This window comes from Chlorocebus sabaeus, chromosome 2, assembly GCF_047675955.1.
Source record: "Chlorocebus sabaeus isolate Y175 chromosome 2, mChlSab1.0.hap1, whole genome shotgun sequence".
Taxonomy (NCBI): Eukaryota; Metazoa; Chordata; class Mammalia; order Primates; family Cercopithecidae; genus Chlorocebus; species Chlorocebus sabaeus.
In genome coordinates this window covers 67,613,606-67,637,837 of record NC_132905.1, presented here as the reverse complement: position 1 = coordinate 67,637,837, position 24,232 = coordinate 67,613,606, and the positions used below count along the sequence as shown (strand labels likewise).

The following is a 24,232-nucleotide window of genomic DNA, read 5'->3' as shown; positions in this document are numbered from 1 at the left end:
CCATGTGAGCTCACCTGTTGCATCAGTGTGTCCTGGATGTGAGACGTGAGTTAAAGGGGATCATTTTGGAACTTTAAGGTTTAATGACTGTCCTATTGGATTTCAGACTTGGATGGGGCCTGTAGCCCCTTTGTTTTGGCCAATTGCTTTCATTTGGAATGGGTGTATTTACCCAATGCTTGTACCCCCATTGTATCTAGGAAGTAACTAACTTGCTTTTGATTTTACAGGCTCATAGGTGGAAGGGACTAACCTTGTCTCAAATGAGACTTTGGACTTGGACTTTTGGGTTAATATTGGAATGAGTTAAGACTTTGGGGGACTGTCAGAAGGGCATAATTGTGTTTTGAAATGTGAGAAAATGAGATTTGGGAAGACCATGGTGGAATGATATGGTATAGCTCTGTGTTCCTACCCAAATCTCACCTTGAATTGTAATAATCCCCATGTGTCAAGGGCGGGACCAGGTGGAATCCTGGTTGAATCACAGGGGTGGTTTCCCCCATATTATTCTATTGATAGCGAGTAAGTTCTCAAGAGATCTGACAGTTTTATATGGGGCTTCTCTATTTGCTCGATTCTCATTCTTCTCTCTCCTGCCACCATACGAAGTAGGTCATGTTGCTTTCCCTTCCACCGTGTTTGTAAGTTTCCTGAGGCCTCTCCAGCAATGCAGAACTGTTGAGTCAGTTAAACCTCTTTTCTTCATAAATTATCAAGTCTTTGGTATTTCTCCATAGCCACATGAGAACAGACTAATACAGTATCTAAATTCAAAAATTGCACATGAACACAGGCCTAGAACAGATGTTTCAAATTTGTTCAGAAGGCAAGGAAACTGTTGGTCTTGAGTTAATTTACAGACATTATATTCTATGTGGAACAGCATGAAATAGTGATTAATTTTATTCAGATACTTGGATTAGTGCATTGTCATGAAGGAATGTAAAATATGGGAACATATACACATGTGTTATAATCTGTCCACCTAATCTTGGCTAATGGGTTTACTGTTTTTCTGTTAATAATTATTTGCTAATACAGTCATTCATCATTTAACAATGGGAATATCCTCTGAGAAATGCATGGTTAGGCGAGTTTGTCATTGCTTGGACATTATAGAGGGTATTTACACAAACTTAGATGGTATAGCCTGCTACACATGTAGGCTATATGGAGTGTAGTATAGGTTTATAACCTAGAAGCAATAAGTTACAAACCTGTACAGCACGCTACAGTATTGAATACTGGAAGCAATTATAACACAATGGTACATATTTGTCTATGTAAAAATATCTAAGCATAGGAAAAGGTACAGTGAAAATATAGTGTCATAATCTTATGGGACCGCTATCATATATTAAGTCTTTTGTTTACAAAAACATCATTATGCAGCACATGAGTATACATTTAATTATGTTTTGGGATTTAAATTGTCTTTAAGATGCCACAGGAGTCAAAGAATTTTAAATGATCTTTTATTTTCCTTGGAAAAATGGAAACAGGAATATTTACTCACTGTAGAAAATGTATAATATTATATAAAATAGGAATCACCTATAATTATACCATCCAGGAATACCTACACTTTGCATTTGGTTTATAATCATTCTTCCCCTTCCTCCTTCTTGTACATGCCCCTATGTGTAGACACATTATTTTTTTATTTAGCAAAATTAGAATCTGATTGAAATGTGTTTTGCATCCTGATTTTTATACTGAATGTTATTTTTTCTATGATACTAATGATTCATTGGACCAGGCATATTAATATGCCAATATAGGATGCTAAATGGGAAATATTAATATTGGATATTCAGGATAGAAGGATGGCTCAGACATATGAGTAATGCAGAGGTTAGAGGGAACAAGACATGAGATAGGAGGTTACAGTAGTAGTTACTTTGATAATTCATATGAAAGATAATGTGAGCCTGGATCCAAGTCAGTGGGAATTAAAAAACAGGCTAAGGGAGATTCTAGAGGTTTTGGGGCTGTAGAACAGATGTGTTTTGTGTTTGCATGGTTAATTGAATAAGTGAACATTAAGGAAAGAAACCAATCTAGAGTGGCTTCAAGTTTTGAGCTTTGTGACTATTTAAAAAGTATAATGCTATTTTATACTGAGCTAAAGGGTACATGGAGAGAATCCAATTTAATCCATTCATTACAAATTATTGAGTTCTTCTATAGACCAGGATCTGTGCTAGGAATAGGGGATATAATTCTGGACAAATTAGATGTCTGCTGTTATATAAATTAGATGTCTGTAGCAGATAAATTTTAAAATAATAAAAATAAAACAATGATGCCCATCATTCTACTATTCGAAGAATTTTTAATGAGCATCTACACTGAGCCAGGCACTGTGAATTTCTGGGGATACTGTGGTGAGAAAATCAGTCATAGTCTTACCTTCATTAAGCCTGTAGCATAATGAGACATATAAGGATAGTCAAATAATTATAAAATTCTATAAGTAAAATCTGTTCATGAAAACATGTCTTGACATAAATCATAGTGTATATAGAAAATTAAAATAGGGGATGTAAATTAGTGGGGTGACTAAAAGTTTCTCTATTGATGCTTATATTGGTCGAGTCCTAAATGGTGAACAGGAGTCATTGCCCTGCTGCATTCCAGGCAGAAGGACCAGTAAATACAGAAAATCTGAAGCATAGAGAAGCATGACCCACTTCAGGAGCTGAAGGCAATTTAGTGTGTTTAAGAATAGAGGTTAGGGCCGGGCGTGGTGGCTCACGCTTGTAACCTCAGCACTGTGGTAGTCCAAGGTGGGTAGATCACAAGGTCAGGAGTTCGAGGCCATCCTGGCCAATATGGTGAAACCCTGTCTCTACTAAAAATATAAAAATTAGCTGAGTGTGGTGGGACACACCTGTAGTCCCAGCTGCTCAGGGGCTGAGGCAGAAGAATCGCTTGAACCTGGGAGTTGCAGTGAGCCGAGTTTGCGCCACTGCACTCCAGCCTGGGTGACAGAGCGAGACTCCATCTCAAAAAAAAAAAAAAAAAAGAATAGAGACTGGGAAAGCAAGAGAGAAAGCAGAAATCTAGAGAACACTTCGATATATCATAGAAATTAGAACTCATAGGCCATGTTCCAGAATTTATGTTTTGTTCACTGGGCACATGAAAACCACTGAAGTATTTTAGTTGTGGCAGTCAGGTTGAGGCCACAGTTGGATTTTTCTTTTGGAAAAACAGTTTAACCACAGTGGATTGGAGAGATACAAAGCAAGATGCTGTTGCAGGAATATAGACATGACACAATGGTGTGCTGGGCTTGAAGGTTTATCATTGAAATGGAAAAATAAGGGATTCAAATCAGTTTTGATATTTCAGAGGTAAAGTCAATAGAAATTTCTGATAGATTGAATGTGGAGGCTGAAAGAAGGGTGCTATCAAGGGTGAATCCTATTTATTTGACTTGGGTAATAGGCGGTGGTGCCATTTAATACTCTGAGACAATGTAAGTTTTAGTTTTTGTTTTTGTTTTTTTGTTGGAGAAAGTGTTGGAGAAGATAAGTCATTTAGATTTGAACCTAGTGAACTTCAGGTATCCTTATGATATCCAAATGGACATGGTGAATGACAGTGGATACATGTAACTAAAACTTAGCATACAAGCCTTAGCTGAATGTAGAGATTTTGTAGTCATGAGCAAACTGTTGGTAATTGAAACCACTGGTGTGGGTGTGAGTTTGTATGGGAAGATAACACATTCCTGTCTGGATATGCTGAATTTGAATTATCTCTGAAAATTTAGATACGTTCATGGAAAGACATTAGTGATACATCTAATGACATTGTAGTCTGTGAAATAGAAAGTGGTAACCCTGCCAGGAGGTAGCAGAGATGGACTCTGAGCGGAATGATCATGTCCTCTTTTTGGTGTCTAGCTGCTGCAAGGAATTAAAAAGAGCGCAGGAAAAAATATGAGATGGCAGGGAGTGCTGGGTGCCCCACTGGTTGCTCTTCAGCTATTCTCTGTGTGATTGTCACCTTTGACTAACCAAGTTGTTCTTGACTCAAAAGAGAAACTTCCTTAAACTGATTTTTTAAAAAACTTTTGTTTCCTTCACTTCTGTCCTCTTCTTTAGTCCCTTCCCTTTCTCCTCCTTCTTCTCCTCCACCTCCACCTTCTACTTTTCTTCCTCTTCCTTCATCTCCTCCTCCTACACCTCTCCTTCCTCCTTCTCCTTCTTTTTCTCCCCTTTGCCATCGGTTTTGTCTAGTGAGAAAAAGTGCAATAGAGTAGCTGGAGTTCCTCTTGGGGTCACGAAAGCCCATATTGAGATAAATGACTCCAGGGACCCACATTTCTGACACATAGGGATGAGAAATTGAGCAGAGCAGTGAGGAGCGTTATTAGCTGTGTGGTTTTGGAAAAAACTTTTATATGCTCTGATGTTCAGTTTTCTTATCTGTAAAATGGTAATACTCATAGTACCTAATAAAAGAGTCTTTCAGGTAGTTAAATGAGGTTAAGTTTGTAAAGCTTAATTATATTGTAAATGCACAGAAAATTGTACTTATTAAACACTGTATTTCTGTTTTGAATCTCGGGCCTTTATAAGTTATTGTTCTAGATCAAAAATATTTCATAAAATATTTTTAAGTTATCCTTTAAGCATCTAGTCTATTTAAGGAACTACGATAGTTGTAAGGGGTCTAAAAAACACATATAGGATGACTTCTTTAATTCTAGTCAAATGTACAATCTAGACATCTACTCAGAAAGACATGTCACTTTTTCCCAAAAGAAGCATTTTCAAAATAGTTCTATGAGGGAATGCATTTATTATTATTTTGCATTTATTATTTTGTTCTGTTATAAATTAGTTTTAATTATTTTAATAAATATCCAATAATATTTTGTTTGGCCTTCTCCCCATAGTATTGTTCTCTGTGGCCTCCCTTATTAGGATTATATTGATTTTAGAATTGAATTATGTTTCAAATTATTAATATGCTAAGTGTATCAAATTTTCTCTCTAGAAAGAACAAACCACTTTGTAAACTTCAAGAAATCAAGATTCTTGCTCAGTTTTACAATGACTTTGCAAATATTTCAAGCATTGGTTTGACGTATTTCCAGAGCTCAAATATGGAGTGTTCCACATGCACATACAAGATCCAGAGTCTCATGTTAAAATCACTTACATATCCAGAAAGGTAAGAAAATTAAATTTTGATTTCAACGTGTTATCTTTTAAACTTGAAAATATTGCTTTGTTAAGTAATGGTTTAAGAATTCATGTATTCAAATATCTGTTTCTTGTGTATTTCAGACTATATTTTACATAAATATTAGAATCTCAAAAAGGTTTAAAGGTTTTTTTTGGCTTTAATCAAATTTATTTGGGAATCTCATTGTCTAATTAAAGAAAAAAAACACACAATCATTTCATAGACACAATAAAGATAAAAAACAAGTAACACCTATGCCTGCCTTAGAAGTTTACCAGTAATTTCTTTCATATACATACATATTAACAGAGTGGTGAGAGTCCTTTTCCACAAATTTTTAGATGAGGGTCAATGTCTAAAACTCTCTAAGAAAACATACGGTGACAGAAGATAGACTTTATCGTGACTTCCAGCAATATCTTCTTTCTCTCAACTTCATTGCTGTTTACTTAGGAAGACAGAAAAGCCCACTTTAATCTGCTGTATCTAAGATCCTATGGATCACTTGAGATTCAACCCCAAGAATACACTGACAGGAGTGAGGTTCTCAGATGTTTACTGTAACAGCGCAAGGAGAAGCTGACACTTTACATTGCCATTTTACAGTCACATGTCTTGGTTTGTCAGTATATCACAAATATCTCCATTCCTATTAAAATGTAACACAATCCTGACTGGGCACCATTTTCTTGAAGGAGATATGCTCTAGAAGTGTTTTTCTTATCACATTTAATATGCTCTTCTCAGTTCTACATCCTCACAGAGGTTTTCCCACTATCCTTGTTCTACATGGTATAGATGTACATGTTTGCTGTAGAAGAATCCATATTTCCATTGACAATACCCTGTGAAATCATTAAGAACTATTAAAAATCTCTTTATAAGTTGGTCATCTGTCAATCTGCATGTATGAGTTGTCCAAACAGTAAGCATCAGCTGAGAGCCTATAGAAATGGGTGTGTAGATTGTTGGGAATCTCTCTTTTTTAGTTGACTGTGGTGCTTCCTCTTTATTTCTCTTTATGTTCCTGTATTTATATATATTTATTTCCCAGTTATCTTCTTGTCAATGTTGAACATAGTACACAAGAACCTGTGGAGAGTAAAAATAAAAATAATAAATAATAATAATATACATTTAGATGAGGCCTATATCAATAGAAGAGAGTTGGGAAGTCATTTTATAACTTTTGGTGTGATATTATTTAGTTACTGAAAAGTCAGTAAATCAGATGTCACTAAAATGGCAAAAATCTAGGAGTAATTGTATTGTTCCATGCCTTTGATTGAAATACTTACAAAAACACCAAAATATCTGAACATTTTTGGCAGGAACATTAGCAACATCATTCCCTATGAAAGTACATAGTGGGGAGGGATCATGCCTTGAAGGACCAGAGCTGTAAGATTTTCAATCTTCAACTAATCTCAGTATTTGTTGTTGTTGTTGTTATTATTATTATTATTATTATTGCTTCTCATCACTCTCTCTTTTCCAAAACATCTCATACTTTTAATGGTAAAGGGTTACTGTATTTGGGGACTCCATTATCTGGTCATTAGAACAGCATATACAGTTGTGGAGCAGGCATATTTTGCTGGATTTTTCTAGAGTTTCTATAAAACGCTCTTACAGAGCAATTTTTACTCTATGATTCTAATAAAAATTCAAGTAGCATGCTGATTAAAATTCACATCTTAGGGAATTTGATGTCAAGAAGGTACTTCTTAGGACAGATAATGCAAATAATTGAGTTGATAGGTATTAAAATATATATCAACGTGTAAGTTAATATACTAATTATAGTATAAATATAAAATTTAAATTATAAGTATGTAAATTGGCCAAGCATGGTGGCTCATACCTGTAATCCCATCATTTTCGGAGGCCAAGTTGGGAGGATCACTGAAGCCAGGAGTTTGAGACCAACCTGGGCAACAATGCGAAATCCCATCTCTACAAAAAATTTTAAAAATTAGCTATGCATGATGGTGTGTGTTTTTTATTAACTGTTACCTATCAAAATGTTGACTCAAATCCTGCAGCTCTTTGATTTCAAGCTGTAAGTTGATCTGGTATTCCTAGTGGGACTCCAGTTGTGTCTAAATAGACATGAGAGTTGAAAGACCCATAAGGGGCTTCTCTCACTTTATGATGTCTTATTTTTTTTCCTTCTGGTTAATGAAATGCCAGGGTGAAAGGGATAGCCAATTGGACTAAAGTACAAGTGCCACTCCAGTTATTCGGCAGAGTGCCTACTAAAGGTCCACCACAATACCACCACATATCCACTCAGGGATGAACAAGGGCTGACTGATTGATAAGCTCTTGAAAATTCTTAAGGTCACTGCATCCTTTCAGGTCTCCAAGGAATGCTAAGTTTCCTCTCTGTCATGAGAGACACTAAGTGAAATTAATGTTGGGAGATAGAGGCTGGATGGCCCTCGGGGGCTGACCCGCAGGGTGCCAGACTTTGGGATATAACAGAGAGCTTGGCATGATTTATTACTCCGTGCTGTAGAATCCTGGAAAACAGCTACCATGCAGCCCACACCTGGTCGACTGCAGGACCACCTTAGTGGAAAGGGGACAATCTGGGCCTCTGGCCTGCCATGTGCACAAGCATAACAATTGCTTTTGTTTAACATGCAGATGGAATACTTGATCCATTTTAACCAGGCATTTGTATCATGGTATCCTATCTTAACGGCTAAAGTTTGTTCTAAGTCTTTAACTTCTATGATCCTCTAGTAAAATGAATGTATGATTTTAGGAAATTACAAAAACCGGTTGGGGCAATCCATCCTTGCTCTTTAGTGGTCCACAGAACATTGGACTAACTATGACATGAAAGCTCTACATTGGGGGCAAGACACCTGGTTGGCACAGGGGTATTTATCAAAATCTCCCAGGATTAAATGGTCCTAGTTTACTAATGCCCAGTCTGAGTAGAGTCGGGAGGGACAGAAGTACTTTTCTGAAGTAGAAAGCTATCTTTGACCTGGCAAGTCCTTACAGGGTATAACAAGGAAAGCATTAAATGCAATAGTTTGAGGCGAAATTGACTTGGTTATGTTAATAACCAGATGGTCAGCCATAGAACGAGGAAAGAAGAAAGAGTAATAGAGTAGATGAAAAGAATTAAATTTTTCTTAGCTTTAGTTTGGTAGGGTTTTCCCCTGGGACTATGGCACATGACTCTGGAGGGGATGGCACTTTCTTGACTTGGGTGTGATGAGTCCATCCTTTTTTTCTTTCTTTTTCCCTGTACCAACAGCAGTCTTGGTGGTTAGCAGGACAAGGTAGGGTCCTTCCCAGGCTGGCTTGAGTTTTTGTTTTTTCCACCCTTTGATGAGAACATGATCTTCAAGCTTGTGCTGGTTTACCAGAAATTCTAGGGGTGGTACATGTACTAAAAGACTTTTAGTTTTTGAGAGAAAGGAAAGCGGAAGACAAACCAAGTATATAATTTTTAAGAAATTGACCTTTTGTTTTAAATGTGGGGACCTTGGCAGTGGACTTGATAGTCCTTAGTGCCTTTTTACTGAGAAATTTCCTTTAGCACCTATTTTTATTAGTTTTTAAACCAAAGAAAGCTAAATATCATTTTACATTTAACAATTTCTCATATGATTTTTATACCAGATAATCTAAATTTTATATTAGTGTGTTATTAATGTTAAACCTAATTTGAATAAAACCTTGTAGACATATTTATCTAATTTTTAATGTTTGACTATAAGGTAAGATTTTGTAGACACTTTTTAACCTTTTATAATTTTTGCTAAAGAGCAGGTTCGTGCTTTAAGAAAAACCTGTTATGTTTTTACTTTAATGTCCAGTTCACAGAAAAACTGGATGATACTTCTTTAACTTTAGCTAATGTGTTTATACACAGAATTTTTTTTACAATTAACGTTTTAAAACTTGCTTAAACCTTCAAAACAATAATTTTTTTAACTTTTTAAAATGTATGTATGTATTTATTTATTTATTTTAGCATGATGCCTCCAGCTTTTTTTTTTTTTTTTATACTTTAAGTTCTAGGGTACATGTGCACAACGTGCAGGTTTGTTACATATGTATACATGTGCTATGTTGGTGTGCTGCACCCATTAACTTGTCATTTATATTAGGTATATCTCCTAATGCTATCCCTCCCGCCTCCGCCTATGCCACAATGGGACCCGGTGTGTGATGTTCCCCTTCCTGTGTCCAAGTGATCTCATTGTTCAATTCCCACCTATGAGTGAGAACATGCAGTATTTGGTTTTCTGTTCTTGTGATAGGTTGCTGAGAATGATGGTTTCCAGCTGCATCCATGTATCTACAAAGGACAAAAACTCATCCTTTTTTATGGCTGCGTAGTATTCCATGGTGTATATGTGCCACATTTTCTTAATCCAGTCTGTCACTGATGGACATTTGGGTTGATTCCAAGTCTTTGCTATTGTGAATAGTGCCGCAATAAACATACGTGTGCATGTGTCTTTATAGCAGCATGATTTATAATCCTTTGGGTATATCCCCAGTAATGGGATGGCTGGGTCAAATGGTATTTCTAGTTCTAGATCCTTGAGAAATCGCCACACTGTTTTCCACAATGGTTGAACTAGTTTTCAGTCCCACCAACAGTGTAAAAGTGTTCCTATTTCTTCACATCCTCTCCAGCACCTGTTGTTTCCTGATTTTTTAATGATTGCCATTCTAACTGGTGTGAAATGGTATCTCATTGTGGTTTTGATTTGCATTTCTCTGACGGTGAGTGATGATGAGCATTTTTTCATGTGTCTGTTGGCTGTATGAATGTCTTCTTTTGAGAAATGTCTGTTCATATCCTTTGCCCACTTTTTGATGGGGTTGTTTGTTTTTTTCTTGTAAATTTGATTGAGTTCTTTATAGGTTCTGGATATTAGCCCTTTGTCAGATGAGTAGATTGCAAAAATTTTCTCCTATTCTGTAGGTTGTCTGTTCACTCTGATGGTAGTTTCTTTTGCTGTGCAGAAGCTCTTTAGTTTAATTAGATCCCATTTGTCAATTTTGGCTTTTGTTGCCATTGCTTTTGGTGTTTTAGACATGGAGTTCTTGCCCATGCCTATGTCCTGAATGGTATAACATAGGTTTTCTTCTAGGGTTTTTATGGTTTTAGGTCTAACATTTAAGTCTGTAATCCATCTTGAATTAATTTTTGTATAAGGAGTAAGGAACGGATCCAGTTTTAGCTTTCTACGTATAGTTAGCCAATTTTCCTAGTACCATTTATTAAATAGGGAATCCTTTCCCCATTTCTTGTTTTTGTCAGGTTTGTCAAAGATCAGATGGCTGTAGATGTGTGGTATTATTTCTGAGGGCTCTGTTCTGTTCCATTCGTCTATATCTCTGTTTTGGTACCAGTACCATGCTGTTTTGGTTACTGTTGCCTTGTAGTATAGTTTGCAGTCAGGTAGCGTGATGCCTCCAGCTTTGTTCTTTTGGCTTAGGATTGTCTTGGCAATGCAGGGTCTCTTTTGGTCCCATATGAACATTAAAGCGTTTTTTTCCAATTCTGTGAAAGAAAGTCATTGATAGCTTAATGGGGATGGCATTGAATCTATAAATGGGCAGTATGGCCATTTTCACAATATTAATTCTTCCTATCCATGAGCATGGTATGTTCTTCCATTTGTTTGTGTCCTCTTTTATTTCACTGAGCAGTGGTTTGTAGTTCTCCTTGAAAAGGTCCTTTACATCCCTTGTAAAATTGGATTCCTAGGTATTTTATTCTCTTTGAAGTTATTGTGAATGGGAGTTCATTCATGATTTGGTTCTCTGTTTGTCTGTTACTGGTGTATAAGAATACTTGTGATTTTTGCACATTAATTTTATATCCTGAGACTTTGCTGAAGTTGCTTATCAGCTTAAGGAGATTTTGGGCTGAGACAATGGGGTTTTCTAAATATACAATCGTGTCATCTGCAAACAGGGACAATTTGACTTCTTCTTTTCCTAACTGAATCCCCTTGATTTCTTTCTCTTGCCTGATTGCCCTAGCCAGAACTTCCAACACTATGTTGAATAGGAGTAGTGAGAGAGGGCATCCCTGTCTTGTGCCAGTTTTCAAAGGGAATGTTTCAAGTTTTTGCCTATTCAGTATGATATTGGCCGTGGGTTTGTCATAAATAGCCTTTATTATTTTGAGATACGTTCCATCAATACCAAATTTATTGAGAGTTTTTAGCATCAAGTGCTGTTGAATTTTGTCCAAGGCCTTTTCCGCATCTATTGAGATAATCATGTGGGTTTTGTCTTTGATTCTGTTTATATGCTGGATTATGTTTATTGATTTGTATATGTTGAGCCAGCCTTGCATCCCAGGGATGAAGCCCACTTGATCATGGTGGATAAGCTTTTTGATGTGCTGCTGGATTCAGTTTGCCAGTATTTTATTGAGGATTTTTGCATTGATATTCATCAGGAATATTGGTCTAAACTTCTCTTTTTTTGTTGTATCTCTGTCAGGCTTTGGTATCAAGATGATGTTGGCCTCGTAAAATGAGTTAGGAAGGATTCCTCTTTTTCTATTGATTGGAATAGTTTCAGAAGGAGTGGTACCAACTTCTCCTTGTACCTCTGGTAGAATTCAGCTGTGAATCCGTCTGGTTCTGGACTTTTTTTGGTTGGTAGGCTATTAATTATTGCCTCAATTTCAGAACCTGCTATTGGTCTATTCAGGGATTCAACTTCTTCCTGGTTTAGTCTTGGGAGAGTGTAAGTGTCCAGGAAATTATCCATTTCTTCTAGGTTTTCTAGTTTATTTACATAGAGGTGTTTATAGTATTTTTAATTGTAGGCAAAAATGTACATTCTTATGCTTCCTTATAATCCTTTTACCAAAGGTATATTTTACTTTTCTTATACATCTTGAACATAAACTGTTTTTTTTTTCCAATAGTTTTACATTCAGGAGGCCTAGTTACTTTCAAATTATACAATTTTTTGCATGCATTCTTTTTTATAACATTTTTCTCTTTCATGACTTTCACAGACAATTCTTTGACATACCTTAACTTTCTGACTTATTACAATTATTTCTTTCTTTAAACAACAAGTTAATTTATTTCAGGACAAGAATTTACAATATAATACTGTTTTTATATAAATTCCACCGCCTCTTTTTTTTTTTTCCTTTTTTCTTTTTTCTTCCTTAGGATACTTCTGAACTGGTGAGGGGTGCTTACAATGAGGTTTCCTGTAAAAGTTATTATTATTATTATTTTACTTTGTTGTTGTTGTTAGCAAAGCAGTTGCCGCTAGAATGCATTTGGGACATCTGTGGGTTACTGGGTTAGGATTTTTAATAGAAAGGCCTCAGTATTTTCGGGAAACACCCTTGTTTTCACTGACAACAAAGTGGTATTGGAGTGTTACAGGGGTAAGGACAACACCTTCAGTTATCAATTATAGGTTTTAAATTTACCTTGGCTTTTAAAGGAATAGGGTACACTTTTTTTTTCTTACCTACTTGTGTATCTCTCTCTTTCTTTCTCTCTTTTTGTCTCTCTTTGACTTTCTTTTTGCCTCTGTCTCTTCTTCCCTCTGCCTCTCTCCTTCTTTCTCTCTCTCTCTCTTTGACCCCTTTATCTGTTTTTTTTTTTTTTTTTTTTTTTTTTTCATGTGCACAACGTGCAGGTTTGCTACATATGTATACTTGTGCCATGTTGGTGTGCTGCACCCATCAACTCGTCATTTACATCAGGTATAACTCCCAATGCAATCCCTCCCCCCTCCCCCCTCCCCATGATAGGCCCCGGTGTGTGATGTTCCCCTTCCCGAGTCCAAGTGATCTCATTGTTCAGTTCCCACCTACGAGTGAGAACATGCGGTGTTTGGTTTTCTGTTCTTGTGATAGTTTGCTAAGAATGATGGTTTCCAGCTGCATCCATGTCCCTACAAAGGACACAAACTCATCCTTTTTTATGGCTGCATAGTATTCCATGGTGTATATGTGCCACATTTTCTTAATCCAATCTGTCACTGATGGACATTTGGGTTGATTCCAAGTCTTTGCTATTGTGAATAGTGCTGCAATAAACATACGTGTGCATGTGTCCTTATAGCAGCATAATTTATAATCCTTTGGGTATATACCCAGTAATGGGATGGCTGGGTCATATGGTACATCTAGTTCTAGATCCTTGAGGAATCGCCATACTGTTTTCCATAATGGTTGAACTAGTTTACACTCCCACCAACAGTGTAAAAGTGTTCCTATTTCTCCACATCCTCTCCAGCACCTGTTGTTTCCTGACTTTTGAATGATCGCCATTCTAACTGGTGTGAGATGGTATCTCATTGTGGTTTTGATTTGCATTTCTCTGATGGCCAGTGATGATGAGCATTTTTTCATGTGTCTGTTGGCTGTATGAATGTCTTCTTTTGAGAACTGTCTGTTCATATCCTTTGCCCACTTTTGGATGGGGTTGTTTGTTTTTTTCTTGTAAATTTGTTTGAGTTCTTTGTAGGTTCTGGATATTAGCCCTTTGTCAGATGAGTAGATTGCAAAAATTTTCTCCCATTCTGTAGGTTGCCTGCTCACTCTGATGGTAGTTTCTCTTGCTGTGCAGATGCTTTTTAGTTTGATGAGATCCCATTTGTCAATTTTGGCTTTTGCTGCCGTTGCTTTTGGTGTTTTAGACATGAAGTCTTTGCCCATGCATATGTCCTGAATGGTACTACCTAGGTTTTCCTCTAGGATTTTTATGGTATTAGGTCTAACATTTAAGTCTCTAATCCATCTTGAATTAATTTTCGTATAAGGAGTAAGGAAAGGATCCAGTTTCAGCTTTCTACTTATGGCTAGCCAGTTTTCCCAGCACCATTTATTAAATAGGGAATCCTTTCCCCATTTCTTGTTTCTCTCCGGTTTGTCAAAGATCAGATGGCTGTAGATGTGTGGTACCCTTTATCTGTCTTTTCCTCTCTGTCTCTTCTTCTCTCTCTTTGCCTCATTTCCTCTTTGTGTCTTTCCTTTCTCTCTTTCTGCTGGTCTTTACTTGCCTCTGACAGCTGCTTATGCTGCTGTTCTCTCAACCACTGTTTGTTGGGGGCGGGGGGTCTAAAACCAGCTGTAACCAAGTGTCTATGTATGGGAATTGGTCTGAGTTCCCTGCCTTACAGGTTACCTTGTGCCTTACCTTTGAAACAAGGGGCCTGTCCAGGCTTCCTTCTAATGGTCAACCTACCTCTAATGCTGGCCAGTCTATCTTACACAAAGTTTTAAGTTTTCCTGGTGTCATAGTACTGCATAGTATCCCTTAAAATCTGTTTTTTTGTTTTTTTTTTTTGAAAATTTTCAACGTAGTTTCTAGTAGCGTGGGCTTATTTGTGCCTGGCCTATGCTTCTTCAAGACAAAACACCATGCTCACACCACACGCACACCACAAACAAACAAACAAACAAAAATGGGTAAAAAGGGCACACACACACACTTTTGCAGTTTGCACCAAACCAAAATCAAAACAATCAGAATATCCAGAAATCCAAGCCAGATCAAAACCAAAACCAAAGCATTAAGCAATCCAAATCAAGTCAAAAACAAAAACCAACGTTCCAGTACAGGAACACAGTGGGTGATCAGGCCATGCTTCCACTCAAATGGAGTAGGCAAGTTCCCAAGACCAATCCTGTCAAGCAATTCAAACCAAGCCCAAACCAAAGTGCTGATAAAAGCATGCCATAGGTTATCAGGCCATGCTTCCACTCAAATGGAGTGGGCAAGTTCCCAAGACTGGTCCTGTCAAGCAATTTAAACCAAGTCAAAACCAAAACTAAAACCAAAGTGCCGATAAAGGCATGCCATGGGTGATCAGGCCAGGCTTCCACTCAAATGGAGTGGGCAAGTTTCAAAGACTAATCTTACCAAGTTTTAGATGTCCAGACTCCAAGGTCCCATTCCTGCCCAGTGTTCAGCCACTGTGTTGATCCTCCATGGGAGCCTGACACACACTGCTCTGGAGAGGTGTCCTACCAGGGCAAATGCCTACCCCAGAGCGCTCTCAGGATCTGCTTCAATGGGGCTGGTCAGAGTTCCCCGCAGGGATGTTCCACAGGCCAGGCTCAAGCCGCTTAAGGAGCTGCCTCGGCCATCTGCCATTCACCTGGCTTCCCAGTCAGGGAACCAAGAAATGCAGCAGGACAAGCTGGAGACAAAACTCCTCAGACACCGAGTTAAAGAAGGAAGGGCTTTATTCAGCCGGGGGCATCGGCAAGACTCCTGTCTCAAGAGCCGAGCTCCCTGAGTGAGCAATTCCTGTCCCTTTTAAGGGCTTACAACTCTAAGCGGGTGCATATGAGAGGGTTGTGATCAATTGAGCAAGCAGTGGGTACTTGACTGGGGACTGCTTGCACCGGTAATTAGATCAGAACAAAATAGGATAGGGATTTTCACAACGCATTTCTATACAATGTCTGTAATCTATAGATAACATAACCAATTAGGTCAGGGACCGATCTTTAACTACCAGGTCCAGGGTGCCGTGCCAGGCTGTCTGCTTGTGGATTTCATTTCTGCCTTTCAGTTTTTACTTTTCCTTTCTTTGCAGGCAGAAATTGGGCATAAGACAATATGAGCCGTGGTCTCCTCCCTTAGTTTACGTAGGAGTTATTATCGGTACTGTCCTCTGTACTTATGTTTGCTGCTTATTGCTAGTATCTCTGCATGTAGAAGATAAGCTTCTTGAGGACATTGAGTCTATGTATTTTCTTCAAAGACTTATTTCAAGTGCGTTGAACTGTGCCTGGTACATACTGAGCACTAAATGAATAGTTGTTGAATGAATAAATGCAGAAATAAATACATTGGCATGGAACAATTTTAAAAAGAAAGAAAAAATGATGAATAGACATGTTTTTAAATGCTTAACCCAATAGTATTGAAATAAATTAAAATTAAGGCAATGAGACATAATATATCTCTTCCCAAATTGGAAAAAAAGTATTTTGTTGAGGTTATACTGAAATTGCCATCTTGCTTCTCCAATTGTAGGTATGTAAAATTGTATACATATGCTAGAAATAAGGGAATAAAATACATTAATAATCCCCACTGATAATAAAATACACTAATATTACAATTTATTGTACACAATAGATTGTATACTGGATACAGTATACAATTTGGAAATAAGTAAATAAAATACTCTAATAATCCCCAAGTGTTAATACTTCTGGCCGTATCCTCTTCTGGAATTTATACTTCAGAGACATAACAGAAAGTAACATTTAAGAGTATCAGCTTTGGAACCAGAGTATCCTGGATCAAATTTCAGTTCAGGTAATTACTAGCTTTATCACCTTGAAAATATGATTAACCTGTCTGTGCCTCATTTTCCTTACCTGTAAAATGGGAATAATTATAGTTTATTTTGCAAAATTGTTAAGAAGATTAAATAATGTAATATTTATAAAGAATGTAATATATTGCCCAGCATATAATAAGTGTTATGCAAATGTTTGTTAAATAAATAAAAGGAAAGATCTAAAATCCACGTATGTCGTTCTATAGAAGACATTTACAATTTGACATACTAAAATTATAAATAAATTGCTCAATAATAGGGTAATTTATAAATAATTATGGAATAGCTGTAATATTAAATGTTATATAATCATTAAAATTGCAGAATTATCACAACATAATAATGGCTAAGGACAATATTTTCCAAATATATAATAAATATATAAATATTCCATAATTGGAGAAAATTAAGTGACTTTTTCTTATAAAAATACCTTGATAAAAAAATTAGTAAAATGTATATGGATACCAAAATTTTGCAGCTTTAGTTCGAGTGCCTTGCACACTTGTTTTAACTCCTGTAGTTATTCAGCTTTGATTGGATTTAATTCAATCATTTCCAGATTCTTTTAAAAATATTACGCTGTTCTTTAGATAAATGAGAGCACATATTCACTGAAGAATCGCCAAAAAGCTGTCTTTAATTTAGAGAATAAACTCAGACAAGCCAATATACAGTTATATTATTTGTCCTGAAATCTTTATTTTTCTATCTACCTATCATCTATCTATCCAGTTATGTTATTTGTCCTTGAAATCTTTTTTATATTTTTTAGTCTTTATTTTTTCACATATGCTTAGAGGGTTCTGCTGCAGATTTCTCACATGAATATATTGTGGAGTGGTGAAGTCTGGGCTATTAATGTGCCCAAAACCTCAAAGGTGAACATTGTAATCAATAGGGTCCGATATCGATGAAATCCCTCAGGTTTTGTTTCTCTGGGAAAGTCTTTATTTCTTCTTCAGGTCTGAAAAATATTTTCCCTGGATATACTACTGTATGGTAAACTTATTTTTTCCCTCAGCACTTTAAATATGTCGTGCCACTCTCTCCTGGTCTACAAGGTTTCCACTGAAAGTCTGCTGCCAGGTGGACCGGAGCTCTATTTACATTTTATTTGTTTCTTTTGCTGCTCTTAGGATCCTTTTTTATCCTTGACCTTTGGGAGTTTGATTATTAAATGCCTCGAGGTAGTCTTTCGGTTAAATCTGCTTGATATTCTATAACTTTCTTGTACTTGGATATTGATATATTTCTCTAGGTTTTGGTGTTATCCCTATTTTTTGTTATTATCTTGGATCTGTATTATCCCTTTGAATAAACTTTCTACCCCTATCTCTTTCTCTACCTCCTGTGTAAGGTGAATAAATCTTATATTGCCCCTTTTAAGGCTATTTTCTAGATCACGTAAGCATGCTACATTGCTTTATATTCTTTTTTCTCTTCTGACTGTATTTTTAAATAGCCTGTCTTTAAGTTCACGAATTCTTCTTTCTGCTATATCCATTCTGCTATTAAAGGACTGTGATGCTTTTGTTAGTGTGCCAGCTGCATTTTTTTAGCATCAGAGATTCTGCTTGATTCTTTTTAATTATTTCAATCTCTTTGTTAATGATATCTGATAGAATTCTGAATTTCTTCTCTGTGTTATTTTGAATTCCTTTTAGCTTCCTCAACACTGATATTTTGAATTCTTTGTCTAAAATGTCACATAGTTCTGTTTCTCCAGGATTGTTTACTGGTGTCTTATCTAATTCTTTTGTTGATGTCATGTTTTCCTGGATGGTGTTGATGCTAGTAGACACTCTTCAGTGTCTGAGTATTGAAGAGTTAGGTGTTTATTTTAGTCCTCACTTTCTGGGCTTATTTCTGGTCATCTTTCTTAGGAGAGCATTCCAGATATTTTAAAGGAATTGGGTCACAACTTGAGTGTTGTGATCTAAGCTGTTCCTGCTTTAGGGAGCACCCCAGGCCCAGTAATCCTGTGGTTCTTGGAGACTCATAGAGGTACCACCTTGACAAGATCCAGGAGAAATATCTGGATTACCAGAGGAGATTCTTGTTGTCTTTCCTTATATTTTCCCATACATACAGAGTCTCTCTCTGCTCTGAGCCACCTAAATCTGGGGGTGGAGTGACACAAGCACACCTGTGGCTGCCACCACCACTAACAAGCACACCTGTGGCTGCCACCACCACTATAACTGTGTTGGGTCAGACCTGAAGCCAGTAGAGCACTGGGTCTTGCCAAAACCTACTGTAACCCCTTGCTGTAAACTGCCTATGTCCACTCAAGGCCCTGGTGTTCTACAATCAGCAGGTGGCCAAGCCATTCAGACCTGTGTTTTTCCTTTTAGAATGGTGAGGTCCCCCAGGCCCTGAGTAGATCCAGAAGTACTGTCCAGGAGTCAGCAACTGCAGTAAAAAACTTTAGAAGTCTACCTGGTATTCTATTGTATTGCAGTTGAGCTGGCACTCAAATTACAAGACACAGTGCTTCCCCCCTTCCCTCCCCTTTCCAAAGACAGGGGAGCCTCACCCCATAGGCACCACCACCCTTGGATAGAAGAAGTACTGCCAGACTACCACTGATTTTCCCTTAAGTCCCAATGCCTCTTCAGTCAGCTGGTGATGAATGCTAACTAGCCTGGGACTCACCATTTAAGGCAGTGGGCTCCCTCTGGATCAGGGCAGGTCCAGAAATGCCATCCAAGACTCAAGTCCTGGAATTGTGAACCCCATGAGCCCACGTGGTGCTCTAACCTCCTGTGGCAGTTTTGGTCCCTGAAGCCAGCAAATCTCCGAGGCTCACCAAGACCCTTCATGTAGTATCTGGGTATTGCTGTTGGTTATTCAGGGCCCAAGGGCTCTTCAGTTAGCAGATGATGAATGCTGCCAGGACTGGTTTCTTTCCTCAAAGGCAGTGGGATCCCTTCTGGGCCAGAGCATGTCTAGAAATGTTTTCTAGGAGCTAGGGCCTGGAATGGGGCAGAGGGGGCCTTAGGACTCTGACTGTTGCCTTATCCTGTTGTGGCTGAGTTGCTATGCTAGAGGCAAGAAAAAGTCCTCCCCACCCTTACCTCTCTTTCCTTCAAGTGGGAAGAAGGGGTCTCTTTTTGGAGCCAGGAGTTGTGCAGTCTGGGGCTAGGGAAGGGGTAATGCCAGAACTCCCTTAACTTCCCTAACTGATTTCTCAGTATGTCACGTGGCCCCTCAATCTATTGCCTCTGGGCCCAGTTCAGCCCTAGGACTCACCTACAAGTTGCAGTCCTGAAGGCCTAGATTGCCTTTCACGTTTACTTAGAGGCAAAGAGTACTCTGGCCCTCAGTGGTGAGGTCATGACACTCAAGTTTAGACCACTGGTGTTGCTGTTTCCCCTCTGGCAAGGCGTGGTTTAAATGCTCCCTCCGTGGGCTGGTGTCAACTGAGTTTGGTCTGGTTTTTTTCTTTTGCTCTAATAGAACAGCACAGAATTCAATGCCTCTCAATTTCTGTGTTCTCCTTCCCCTAATACACAGATAGGGTCTCTGCACCATGCTGCCACTCCTGGGGATGGAGGAGGAGAGGTGTCAGTGACTCAGCACTGGTTTTTCTAACTCCTCAATTCCTCTTTTAGTAAGAAGAAGTTAAAACTAGGTACTATGAGTGCTCATCTGATTTTTTGGTTATGAAGGTTTTTTTTTCTGTGTAGATACTTGTTAACTTGATGTCTTTGCAGTGGGGAATGGTGGAGCTTTCTATTCCACCATCTTACCCTGCCTCCCAAAATCCCACTATGCTTTTGATTTGCATTTCTCTGATGATTAGTGATGTCAAGTGTTTTTTCATATATTTCTTGGTTGCTTGTATGTCTTCTTTACAAAAATGTATGTTCATGTCCTCGCCCACTTTTTAATTGGATTATTCTTACTCTTTTTCTTGTTGAGCTGTTTGAGTTACTTATAGATTCTGAGTATTAACACTTTTTCAGGTGCATAGTTTGCATATAATTTTTTTCCATCCTGTAAGTTTTCTGTTTACTCAGTTGGTATTTTTTTTCTGTGTAGAAGCTTTTTAGTTTAATTAAGTCCTATCTGTCTATTTTTGTTTCTTTGCATTTGCTTTTGAGGATTTGACCATATATTCCTTGCCAATGGCCAGCAGAGTTTTTCCTAGGTTTTTTCCTAAGATTTTTTCTTTAGTTTCTGGTCTTATGTTTATGTGTTCAATTTATCTTGATTTAACTTTTGTATATGGTAGGAGACAGGGGTCCAGTTTCATTATTCTACCTATGGCTATTCAATTTTCCTACTACTATTTATTGAATTGGGTGTCCTTTTATCAGTGTATTATTTTGTTGACTTTGTTGGAGATCAGTTGGTTGTAGGGGTATGGCTTTATTACTGTGTTCTCTATTCTGTTCCATTGATCTGTGTGTCTATTTTTATACCGGTACCATACTGTTTTGGCTACTCTAGTCTTGTAGTATAATTTGAAGTCAGGTAATATGATGCCTCCAACTTTGTTCTTTTGCTTAGGATTGCTTTGATTATTTGGGCTCTCTTCTGATTCCATATAAATTTTAGATTTTTTTTCTAATTCTATAAAAAGTGACTTTGGTAATCCAACAGAAATTGTATTGAATCTACAGATTGCTTTGGGCAATATAGTCATTTTAATGATATTTATTTTTCCAATCCATGAGCACAGGCCATTTTCCATTTGTTTGTGTCATCTATGGTTTATCTCAACAGTATTTTGTTGTTCTCCTTACAGAGTTTTGTTTTTGTTTTGTTTTTTGACAGGATATCATGCTATCATCCAGGCTGAAGTACACTGGCATGATCACAGTTCACTACAGCCTTGACTTCTTGGGCTCAAGTGATCCTCCCACCTCAGCCTCACAAGTAGTCTGGACCACAGGCATGCACCACCATGCCTATTTCTTAAAATTATTTTTATAGAAATGTGTTCTCCCTATGTTGCCCTGTAGAAATGGGTTCTCCCTATGTTGCCCAGGCTGATCTTGAACTCGAGCTCAAGCACTCCTCCAGCTTCAGCCTTCCAAAGAGCTCACAGCCCCTCACAGTGGCATTAGCCACTGTGCTTGGCCAAGAAATGATTTAGCTCCTTGATTAAGTATATTCCTAGGTATTTTAATGTGTTGTAGCATTGTAAAATGAAATTGCCTTTTTAGTTTTGTACTTGGCTAGATCATTATTGGTGTATAGAAACACTACTGATTTTTTAATGTTTATTTTCTATACTGAAATTTTTCTGAATTCATTTATTAAATCTAAGAGTTTTTTTGGTGGAGTCTTTAGAGTTTTTGAGATATAAGAAAATATCATCAGCAAACAAATAAATTTTACTTCCTCTTTTCCAATTTCTGTGCCTTTTATTTTGTTTTCTTGTTTGATTTATCTGGGGTGAGAACTGACAGTACTGTGTTGAATAAGAGTGGTGAAAGTCAGCATCCTTATATTTTTCCCATTTTTAAAGGAAATGCTTTCAACTTTTCCCCATTAAGTTCGATGCTGGCTGTGGGTCTGCCATTTATTGTCTTTATTATGCTGAGATATGTTCCTTCTATGTCTAGTTTGTTGAGAATTTTTCTCATGAAAAGATGTGGAATTTTATCAAATGCTTTTTCTACATCTATTGAGATGATGTCTTTCATTCTGTTTATAGATGTGTCATATTTATTAATTTGCATATGTTGAACTGTTCTTGCATCCCCCTGATAAATCCCACATGACCACAGTGTATTATCTTTTTAATGTGCTATGGCATTTGATTTGCTTTTTTTGCATCTATTTTCTTCAGCAATATTAATCTGTAGTTTTGTTGTGTCTTTATCTGGTTTTCATGAGGGTGATACTTGGCCTCTTAGAATGAATTATAAATGATAGAATTCTCCCCTCCTCAATTTTTGGAGTTGTTTCAGGAGGATATGTATTAGTTTCTTGTGTGTTTGGTAGAATTTGGCTGGAATCCATCTGGTCCTGGGCTTTTTGTTGTTGTTGTTAGATTTCGTTATTGATTCAATCTTGCTACTCATTTTTGGTCTGTTTAGGTGTTTTATTTCTTCTAGGTTCAGTCTTGGGAGGTTGTATGTTTCTAGGAATTTACTCAGTTCCTCTAGGTTTCCTAGTTTGTGAGCATATATTTGTTCATAATAGTCTCTCAAGATCTTTTGTATTTCTGTGGTATCAGTTGTAAGATCGCTTTTTTCTTTACAGATTGTGTTTATTTGGATCTTCTCTGTTTTTGGTTAGCCTAGCTAATGGTTTATCAATTTTATTTGTCTTTTTGCAGAACTTTGTGGTTTTATGAGATTCTGTAGTGTTGCCATTTTATTCCTGTATCTTCTTCCTTTGTGTGAGTGTTTTATAAGAACTGTGAGTTTTATATTTGTGTGTTTCTGTAATGGTGAATATTGGCTTTTTGTTTCCATGTTTAAGACCCCTTTGAGCATTTCCTGTAGGACCTGTTGATTGGTGAAAAATTTTCTTTTTATTTGCTTATCTGGGAAATACTTTACTTCTCCTTCATTTATGTAGCTTATTCTGACAGAATATAAATATTTTGGCTAAAAGTTGTGTGTGTGTGTGTGTGTGTGTGTCTGTGTGTGTTTTCAGCACTTTGAAAATGTCATTCAATTCTCTTCTGGCTCATAAAGTTTCTGCTAAAAAGTCTGCTGTTATTCTGATGGGGCTTCCTTTATAGGTAACTAGACACATTTCACTTGCTAATTTAAAAATTCTTTCAGTTTGCCTTTAGGCTTCCTAAAGGTAATATGCCACAGTGAAGTCCTATTTGCAATGTATTTGCCTGGGAAATAGTGGGCCTCCTGTATTTGCATGTCTGACTCTCCTGTTGGACTTGAGAAGTTTTTGTCCACTTTCCTTAAGTAGGTTTTCTAAGCTTTGTTATCTCTCTTCCTCCTTTGGAATACCAATAATTAATAAGTTTGGTCACTTCATGTAGTAAAAGATGTTAAAGTCTCTGTTCTTGTCTCTTTTTTTTCCTTTTTTTTTTTTTTTCTGACTGGATTATTTTAAAAACCTATCTTTGAGTTCTGAGATTCTTTCTTCCTCTTGTTCTAATTTATTGTTGAAGCTTATTGAAGCTTTTGGAGGTATTTTGTATTCCCTTCAGTGAAATTTTTACTTCTAGAATGTATGCTTTTTTTTTCTTTCAAAAAACTTTGTAAATTTCTCATTAATATCCTGAATTGATTTTCTGATGTCTTTGTATGAGTTTTCAGATTTCTCTTACATCTCATTAAGCTTCTTTAAAATCTATATTTTGAATTATTTACCTGGCACTTTGAGAAATTCTTTCTGGTTGGGATTTATTGCTTGAGTACTGTTGTGGTCCTTTGGTGGTGTCATATTTCCTTGCTTTTTCATGTTTCCTGTGTCCTTCTACTGATATCTACACATCTGGTGTAGCAGCAGCTTGTTTCAGTTTTTTAAAGTTGCTTCTATAGGGGAGAATTTTTTCCTGAAGATGTTTGTAGATTGTTGGTTGAGTAGGATACATTGGTTTTGATTTTGGGTGCCTGTGATAGTATAATTTTGTATGACTTCTTCAGCAGTACACAGAGTCTGTATTAACTGTGATTTCCTCAGTGATTTAAGGTAGTTATTAGTTGCTGTTGTGGCAAAGTTTTGATGGGGACTTGGATGCTAACTGAATGAG

At 37.2% G+C, this 24,232-nt stretch overlaps 1 protein-coding gene across 8 annotated transcripts in view; it reads left to right on the top strand.

The window, feature by feature from the left end:
• LIPI (lipase I) overlaps positions 1-24,232 on the top strand; it is a 106,377-nt gene that overhangs the window by 58,462 nt on the left and 23,683 nt on the right. For 7 of the 8 annotated variants that reach the window (XM_073009593.1, XM_073009592.1, XM_073009590.1 and 4 more), the window contains one exon: positions 5,017-5,193. In XM_073009593.1, the coding sequence (XP_072865694.1) occupies positions 5,017-5,193 (177 nt within the window). Of the gene's footprint in view, positions 1-5,016; positions 5,194-21,330; positions 21,655-24,232 lie in introns of those variants that run through there. The other variant, XM_073009589.1, reaches the window with a different exon arrangement.